The 9697-nt window shown below is 44.5% G+C and overlaps 1 protein-coding gene and 1 non-coding gene across 2 annotated transcripts; both read right to left on the reverse strand.

Moving 5' to 3' along the window:
* Positions 1 to 248: 248 nt before the first annotated feature.
* Positions 249 to 7139, reverse strand: gars1 (glycyl-tRNA synthetase 1). Its single transcript, XM_070986282.1, has 17 exons — positions 6857 to 7139; positions 6322 to 6423; positions 5766 to 5868; positions 5516 to 5657; positions 5063 to 5151; positions 3973 to 4049; positions 3712 to 3857; positions 3469 to 3618; positions 3225 to 3387; positions 2847 to 3011; positions 2656 to 2763; positions 2398 to 2543; positions 2224 to 2309; positions 1968 to 2077; positions 1503 to 1596; positions 1209 to 1399; positions 249 to 989 (listed from the first exon to the last, which is right to left on the reverse strand). Exons 1-17 carry the CDS (start codon positions 7106 to 7108, stop codon positions 864 to 866), a joined length of 2250 nt encoding a protein of 749 aa, XP_070842383.1. The 5' UTR covers positions 7109 to 7139; the 3' UTR covers positions 249 to 863.
* On the reverse strand, positions 5261 to 5395 carry LOC139347198 (small nucleolar RNA SNORA84). The gene has a single exon (XR_011603313.1). It is a non-coding gene; the product is annotated as a small nucleolar RNA SNORA84 (small nucleolar RNA).
* Positions 7140 to 9697: the final 2558 nt, after the last annotated feature.

A 9697-nucleotide genomic window follows, 5' to 3' on the forward strand; every position in this document is an offset into this window, starting at 1 on the left:
GTGTGATACCAAACCTGCCTACTAATTCTGTAATAAAATCAAGCATTCAGCCAGATGCTGGATGTTTCCCACAGCAGACACGTGATTTTATTTAACTATTCTGTACCTGGACGCTGCCAATACCCTCTTATTACTATTACAGCATGTGTCTCACTGAAGTGCCAAGAGGCTTTCCTCAAAGGGCTTCTCAGTAATGAAGCCATCTGGTGCCAGCTAGTGGATAAAATTAATAATCAACACTAAAAGGCTGCATTGATTAGCCAAACTTTATTATCATATTAACAGCTGATGCTTTACCTCCAGTTTGCCTTTTGACCAGCAGTTAACTCATGAGCCTGAGCTCGGTGTCAGCTCCATCGCTCAGCGGAGCTGCTGCGTTTGACTCGATGCTCTGGTGAAAGCAGTGATCAGTTTCACAGGACCGAAGCGGCTGAACGGCGCTCAGTCTGCGAAGCTTTGAAAACCTGATAGAAAACATTACAGTTGTGTGCCTGTGTCCAGTCAGAGCTGGTTGTTTTTATTGAAACTGTTAAATATCTCAATCCAATCTGCCTGAAAACTGGAACGGTGGAAGCCTCCTTTCACTGCCGACAACAAACATTTTATCCCTTTTAAAACATACTGACATGGTCATAACATGGATGAAAAGTTGCCCATCACAGACACGACAGCCCTGTGCAAGCTTTCCACAGCTGTTAGATATGATGAATACATGACATTTTAGTGACTGCAGTGGCGTTGAACACGAGGAGGGCCCGGTGCACCACTAGAGCTTATCACAATACAGTTGCAATATTCTTCCTGGTGATGCATGTGCAACAAGTCTGTGGATTTTCATGGAGTGACTGGCAGACGAGTGAGCGTTACTCTTCCACAGTGTCCTTCTTGCTGGTCTCCTGTCCTTCAAAGATGGGGTACTTGCTCTCCACCTCCGCCCAGCTCAAAGTGCCGTTGGACAAGTCCCGAACGATCACGGGCAGCTCGCTGACCTGAGGACAGGAAGACAAAACGTTTAATGGATTGTGTCAAATGGTGTGTGTAATCACAGCTGATGTGCTGCTTCTTACAAATGGAGGAAAGATCATGTGCACACACGGCGGACCTCTGCTCCTGAATTATTTTGTTTTGTCAGTTTCACAGTGGACGACTAGTGTCACCACATCAGTATCTGACCGAACGCTCCACAAACAGTGGAGCTCGTGCTGTACCTCGGCCCTGATCTGCCTCATCGAGTCGCGGTCCCTCAGCGTGGCCGTGTGAGGCGTCTTGTTCACTGTGTCGAAGTCGATGGTGATGCCGAACGCCACTCCGATCTCGTCCGTCCTGGCGTAGCGCCTGCCGATGGATCCTGAAGAATCATCCACTTTATGAGAGACGCCGTTTCTGGTCATCGCCTCGGCTGAGAGGGAGAAAAGAAAGGTTAACCAACAGCAGCAGCACGCGGTGTTTTCCCTCCTTGGACAGGAATAAAACATATACATTATCATTATGTGGGAACTTACATAATTCCTTCACGAAGGGCACAAATTCCTGATTTTGACTCAGAGGCAGGACGGAACATTTGTATGGAGCGACAGTCGCGGGGAAGCTAAAGTACTGGAGCAGAGGAAAGCAAAAATCAGCAAACAACAGTATACAACTGTGTACAACAGAGGTGAGCGACACAATTATTTCCCTGTTCTGATGACAATTTTGATTACGCCAATAGTTCTTCTAAGATTCAAGTGTTTGATATCAGAGCTTTTATACAGCAGTAATGACGGAGACAAGCTCTTAAATGAAAATCAATAAAAACTTATCATAAATTGGTCATTTGTAGCAGCTTGGTGGAGCTTCTCCTATTATCAAACTGTCACAAATTGCAAGGTAGGAATGCTGAAATGAACAGTAAGAAAGCACAACAACACCAAATTCAACAGCGACGGATGGCAGGCCGACTATCTGGTGGATCCGGGTTATCGACTTACTGTTCTTTGTTCGTCACCTTCTCTGACGTGGAATGTGTGCTCAAAGATGCTGTACATGATCCTGCCGATGCCAAATGAGGGCTCGATTACATTGGGGACAACTTCCTCCACTGTGGGTGGCAAACAGACAGAATGTGTGTTAAAGAAAATCAGAGCTCCCAACATAATGTTCATATGATTCATTTAACGGCTGCAGACGTAAGGAAATCCAAGTGAAAGCATATTAAAGCATAACAGATGAATGAGTGAGTCTCACCGTGCAGAGTCTTCTGGAATCGCTTCACACTGACCATGTCCTTGGTGAGTTTGAACGACTTGCCTTCTGTCTCGATGGTGAACTCTCTGTGGAGTAAAAAATGAGATGCTGACTGTGCTGGAGGTGACAAAAGCACAACCTTTCATCGTCAGGCAGCCAGCGAACAGCACTCACCCAGCCTCACTGAGCAGCTGCTCCTGCTCTGTGATGAAGCATTCGTCACACACAGACAGATACTCCATGGCGATCTTAGCATCCTTCTTATACGCCTTCCCAATGGCTCCTTTGTTAGGCTCGAATTGGACGACATTTACAACTTTGTGTGGAGGAGTTAAGAAGAAAAGCAAGATGGGTGCTTAAAATGTTCTTTGTTGTGTGATGAAATAAAGATTTCCTTTAGCGGGGATGAGCAGTGCCGCTGTTTAAGGATATGGGTTCTTTTAGAGGCTTTTCAGCAACCAGAGGGACCTTTGTAGCTCGCGCGTGGCATTTCAGATCGTAGCAAGACCGGTCAGCACACCCCACAATCTCGATCCAGCCCTGCAAGGGACAAGCATTTATTCTGAGCAAAAGGCACGAGGACGAGCTGACGAACCAGGAGGAAACGCTGGAGAGGGACGTACATAGGAGGTTTTGGTTTCAGCGTCCCAGCAGTCGCAGGCGTAGTGAGCCATCTCGTTGTCCATGTGCTGTCGGAAACGCAGCTTGTCTTTGGCGACACCCACTTTAGTAAGGTAGAGGTAGATCCTCCCGATGAAATATCCCAGGACGGAGTTATTGATCACTCCCTAAACGAGGCAGAAGACTCAAATCTTTTTATTTGGTTAAAACCTTTTTGTAGATCGTATCTGGAGATTACAGTCAGTGTCACAGCTGGGCGATATGCATCAGTATCATGATACCAGATCATATTTCATCTGGGATTTCAGCATTTAAAAATCACACAGTGACTGCAGTGAATACCTATGTAGTAATATAGAAGGTGCTGGAGCGACTCCTACCTGCTCCACAGCGTCCCCCAGCCTCATGATCTGAGCAGACTGGCCGCTGGTCTGAGCCTTGGAGGAGTATAACATGATGTCCAGGTCGGCTACATTCGAAAATTTAGGGTGGACCTTCTCATTTGGATCAACAAAGTGCTCAATCTCAGCCATGGTGAACTCTCTGTGTGCAAATATGAAGCAATTAGAAACCTCTACAGGCACAGAATGATGATAATAAGAGGCGAGACGGTGGAGCTCTCACCGGACACGGATGAGTCCAGAGCGAGGAGAGATCTCGTTCCTGAAGGAGTTTCCGATCTGAGCAGCAGCAAAGGGCAGTTTTCCCTGGTTAAACTCCAACAGACGCTTGAAGTTGAGGAAGATTCCCTGAGCTGTTTCAGGCCTCAGATAGCTGCAAATTTAAATTAAACCACTCAGTTGACACTGATACTCATTATGAAAATATCAAGTGAAACATTCTCCACAGCGTTAGGCTCCATGTTACCCTGGCATATTCCCCCCGGGTCCGATGGACGTCTGAAACATAAGGTTGAAGGAGATGGGAGGTGTGAGGTCATTTCCTGTGGTGGGCGACTTGACGTTGAATTTCCCAAAGAGATCAGTCAGCTCCTGCTGGGTGTAGTTGTCCAACTGAAGGTTGTATCAGAGGGAAAATGAGAGCAGAGAATTATTTAAAACTCCAAAACAGCTTTTGCTCATAGTGACTCAAAAAGAAGCATTTTAATTTTATTTTGCTCACACCGACCTGAGTGATGACTTCCTCCATCTCTGCCTTCTTCTCTGCTGCGCACTTCTTGTCGGACATCAGCTTCTGGAGATGGGCTGCAGAAACAAACAGCTGTGATAGTACGTGACACACCGAAGAGTCAAATACAAGAGACCAACACTGATTTCATTCTACCCACATGTTCAACCCCGATTCCAAAAAAAGGAAAAACAGAACACAATCATTCGCAAATGATCTGTGTTTACTGACAACAGTAGCACAAAGTTCCCATGCAGTAATCTCCTTTATCCAGTCATGTGTTCACAAAGTGGTGAACCTTTCTCCATCCTTGCTTGTGAATGTCTGAGCCTTTCCAGGACGTCCCTTTCATACCCAATCATGACACTATCACCTGTTACCAATTAACCTGTTTACCTGTGGAATGATCCAAACAGGTGTTTTTGGAGCATTCCACATCTTTCCCAGTCTTTCGTTGCTCCTGTCCCAACTTGTTGAAATGCGTTGTCGCATCAAATTCAGATTCAAGCATATATTTACTAGAATCGATGAAGCTGATGAGGTCAAAGGTCAAAACTAATCAGCAGGGTGACTTGATCGTCGTTAGAGTCGGATGAAGATGTCATTTGAAACTCATAATCCCAAAGCATTACATAACATGACTCGACATATTTTAGCAGATCCATTTTCAAGTTTGGTCATGTAATTTCTTTTCAGCATCTGAGCCAATTAGTCTCCGAGTCTTTCAGGAACTGACATTTGCTTCTTATATCTCAGATTTCCCTCCAGCTCTTTGGCACAGCTCCACTCGCTGTGATCCCGGCAGCTTGTATTGTTACAAAAGCCCCGTGTGATTTCTGCTGGTCCAGCCACTTCCATTCTCCCCCAGGCCCAATAGTGATACTCATAGCCTGGCCGACCGGCATCAGCCACTGATGACACAAGTTTGGACTGGGTCCATCCCCTCAGTCTGCAGAATCCATGAATAATATGCACGAAAAGCGCACAATGACCTCTGCTGGAGGTGCTTTCATGTTGACTAATATTTAGTTTACACAGTAGTGGAAGCCAAGTCTCTAAATACACTCAGACAGATGTACAAGAGGCCTACCCTTGAGGAGGTGGTCAGCCCTGAAGCATTCACCATTCTTGACGTCTTTCACCATATAGTCAGCAAACTTGTCCACATGTCCTGACGTCCTTGAAAAAAAACAAAAAAAAACAAAAAAAAACCCACACAAACAAACATGATTCATGATTTCTCAAGACTTGTTAAAAGACGTGCTATTCAGATTTAATTCCATCTAAATAATGTATCTGCAACCGGGCTATGGAGGGCTGCTATAGAGGCAGCCTCCATGCATAAAACTGCAGAGTCAATATACGCCTGTTAACAAAACCCCACAGTTCAGCACTTTGGAGCCGACTCCGGGAACCACCAGGCATTTTCTTTAGCAGCTTCATCAATTATATATAAATGATTACCAAAAACTGTTTGACACCCAAAGATAAGTAATGATATTTAAAGCAAAAACCCCTAAATCAACAATTACGAGGCGCCTACTTGAGGACAGGCTCAGGGGTCAGCATGGTGCAGTCGATCTCCAGGATCTGCTCCTCCTGGATGAAGTGCTGCCTCCATGCCTGCAGGATGTTGTTCTTCAGGGCACAGCCCACAGGGCCGAAGTCGTACAGGCCGCTCACACCTGTGGAGCATTACTGCATGGTAACAGGATGCTTACAGGCCATGTGCTCGGTGATCTATACACCAAACAAAACCTTAATTTTCCTACATCAGCTGTTTTAAGTATTACCTCCATAGATGGCAAAGGCCTGGTCATAAAAGAATCGCCTCTTGAGGGTATCCTCCATCTTGGTCCTGTCAACAATGTCATCTTTGGGTTCTAGTGACAGTTCCTGCAATGAGATTTACAGGCACAACATTTTTCTCACACAGTGAGCCTGAGAGGTCATACTAAACTCTGAATGTTAATTAGATTTGAAGTACTTCTATTTATATGGTACATAAAATAGATGCCGTGTTTGCAAAATATCAGATCTGTTACGTCCAAACTGAAAGCATCCTCTTATCACATCATGCTCTCCATGATCCGCGTCTGCTCATCAGCATAGCAGATTGGTGCAAGTGAACAAAAATGTGGGCCAATGTCAATGAAGGTGCATCAATATTTGCTGCACAGCCTGGTTATTTAAGAGGGAGCTGTCAAGCATGGTGGTGACAAACCACTTTGAAACGCAAATCCCATTTGTCATGCAATATTTTTCTTAAAAAAAAATTATGTAAGACAAGGCAGAAGATTTATTAGGTTCGGTTAATGGCATTCAAATCCACAGTTAACCTGCTCTTACCTTGGCCTCCAGAGTCCTCTTCCTTGCTTTCAGTTCAGCCACGGCTTTGGTGATGTCCACATCAGGAGCTCCATCCTGTTTCATCTGGCGCACAAGGTCCCCCTAAAACAGAGAGGTGGCTTGAAACAGACATAGAGAAAGCCCCCGAGCCAGCAACAACTAACCTTACGATTCAACTCAAATCTGGTCATGTTAACGAAGCAATCAGTTGATCATAGCAGCATAGACTTGGCCTCTTCTCTTAACCCCACCCTGATCACAAATGTCTGCAAAAGCAGCAGCTGCACACTGAAACGTGGCAAAGGGCGCAGACATGACTGCCAGCTAGCGTTAGCAGCTAGCGTTAGCAGCTAGCTAGCGAGCAATGGATGTCCTCATTCACTGACAGCTCCCCAAGTCGCCGGTCAGGTTAGCCGGCTAGCCTGTCAAGGTATCATGCCGACTGTGACTAAGTATGTGACAATGAAAAGTTATACACTCGTAAATGAACCGAACTGGCCCATATCACTCGAAATTGCGAGATAATAAGTGTTACCTGTTCTTTGACTGCAAGCCTCAAAGGGGCGAGAATCTCTTCAATGTTGCCGTCCATGGTTCGTCCTTCCGCCAGCTGAAGCCACAGGCTGCTCTTCTTCTTCTTCTTACACAAGCAGACCGACGTTGAAAACGGCCTGTTTTGGGGCGGGTAGCGGAGCGACTGCCGAACTAACCGGACCGTGGACACCGGACAGGAGGAGGAAATCTCAGTGCGGGTCCTCAGCAGTGCTGATGCTGCGCGACGAAGCATGGACTCCTGTAATGCGAGAGAAGAATGATGAAATCTCCGGAGTTAAGTAAACGCTGCTTCAGCTGCGGAAGAGCACTTTCGCCACAGCACAGAGCAACCTGTCGGTTATCTGTCGGCAGATTCGTCAAATTATAAAAACTAATAAAATAAGATGTTTTTTAATTTTCACTTGGCCAGACTTTTGACTTTGTATCTTATTAACATTTTGCTCGTTATTTCACATTTTTGACTTACTCTCAGTTTCTAATTTTTGCTGGTGGAAATGGACTTCCGTACTAGGGTTGCCACCTTTCAGAAATGAAAATTACGGACGCCCACCGCAGATCCTCGGGGCCATGACCACCACGGCCCGACTCCTGTGGGATGGGGGGCCCACAGCAGTGGTATGTTTTATTTTTTGCCATTGTTTTTAGTAAAGGGGTGATCAAGAAAGCAATTAGTCATACTTAAAGCTTGAAATGCTTTATTACCAGTGAACACATTCTTTATTGTGCAACATTGTTGCATATAAAGTGCTGTTAAATAGGCTACATAAAGCATACGTCCCTATTTAACATACAATGAGGAAAATATATAACAAAGTGCCATATGCACACAATTTAGTTATTGCACAATCAATTAACCTGGTTAATGAGATAGATCAGATGTCATCCAAACAGTTAAACCACACTAATAAAAGAATTCATGTGATGATCACTGAACACTGTATTCCTCAAAAATATAAACATTTTGACATAGATTACATAGAAAGCTCTACAAACATTTTTAGTCTAGGAAACAATCTGAGCAGCAGCAAAGGGCAGTTTTCCCTGGTTAAACTCCAACAGACGCTTGAAGTTGAGGAAGATTCCCTGAGCTGTTTCAGGCCTCAGATAGCTGCAAATTTAAATTAAACCACTCAGTCGACACTGATACTCATTATGAAAACATCAAGTGAAAGATTCTCCACAGCGTTAGGCTTCATGTTACCCTAGCATATTCCCCCCAGGTCCGATGGACGTCTGAAACATCAGGTTGAAGGAGATTAGAGGTGTGAGGTCATTTCCTGTGGTGGGCGACTTGACGTTGTATTTCCCAAAGAGATCAGTCAGCTCCTGCTAGGTGTAGTTGTCCAAGTGAAGGTTGTATCAGAGGGAAAATGAGAGCAGAGAATTATTTAAAACTCCAAAACAGCTTTTGCTCATAGTGACTCAAAAAGAAGCATTTTAATCTTATTTTGCTCACACCGACCTGAGTGATGACTTCCTCCATCTCTGCCTTCTTCTCTGCTGCGTACTTCTTGTCGGATATCAGCTTCTGGAGATGGGCTGCAGAAACAAACAGCTGTGATAGTACGTGACACACCGAAGAGTCAAATACAAGAGACCAACACTGATTTCATTCTACCCACATGTTCAACCCCGATTCCAAAAAAAGGAAAAACAGAACACAATCATTCGCAAATGATCTGTGTTTACTGACAACAGTAGCAAAAAAAGTTCCCATGCAGTAATCTCCTTCATACAATCATGTGTTCACAAAGTGGTGAACCTTGCTCCTTCCTTGCTTGTGAATGTCTGAGCCTTTCCAGGACACCCCTTTCATACCCAGCCATGACACTCTCACCTGTTACCAATGAACCTGTTTACCTGTGGAATGTTCCACAGGTGTTATTGGAGCATTCCACAACTTTCCCAGTCTTTAGTTGCTCCTGTCCCAACTTGTTGAAACGTGTTGCCGCATCACATTCAGATTCAAGTATATATTTACAAAAATCGATGAAGCTGAAGAGGTCAAAGGTCAAAACTAATCAGCAGGGTGACTTGATCATCATAAGAGTCGGATGAAGATGTCATTAGAAACTCATAATCCCAAAGCATTACATAACGTGACTCGACATATTTTAGCAGATCCATTCCATTTTCAAGTTTGGTCATGTCATTTCTTTTCAACATCTGAGCCAATTAGTCTCGGAGTCTTTCAGGAACTGACATTTGCTTCTTATATCTCAGATTTCCCTCCAGCTCTTTGGAAATGTATATCTATTTTAAAAATAAACGTTTTCTCTTAACAATATTTATTTATTAACTGTTAATTCATTAGTGTGATTTGTTCTTTCAATGGCCATTTATATTGGCCATTTACTGCTGTATATTAAATAAATGATCATTCATCCGACTTTAAAAACTCAACATCCTAAACAATCAATCAAACCACAATAGTCTAATATTAATCATCTCCACTGACGCTGTCCAGCCAAGGATGTGCCTCTTCCCACTCACGTCTGTACTTTTGCAAGCGTTTTCGCTGTTGAGGACGTGCTGGAGTATCGGGTGTAGTGGACATTTTTAAAAGGCGCGGGTGTTGTGAGCAGCGCGGTGTGTGATGTCTGTCTCTAGGCAACCGTGACGGCAACACACGCAGGCAGCGAGGCACAGACACACGACCGGGGTCCTGCATAGATCCCCTCACGACAATTTTGCTGGCCTTAGTATTTGCTGTGTTTTATTTTGTTCATTATTGTTAGATTTAGTGTGTGTGTGTGTGTGTGTGTGTGTGTGTGTGTGTGTGTGTGTGTGTGTGTGAGAGAGAGAGAGAGAGAGAGAGAGA

Source organism: Chaetodon trifascialis, chromosome 18 (assembly GCF_039877785.1).
Source record: "Chaetodon trifascialis isolate fChaTrf1 chromosome 18, fChaTrf1.hap1, whole genome shotgun sequence".
NCBI lineage: Eukaryota > Metazoa > Chordata > Actinopteri > Chaetodontiformes > Chaetodontidae > Chaetodon > Chaetodon trifascialis.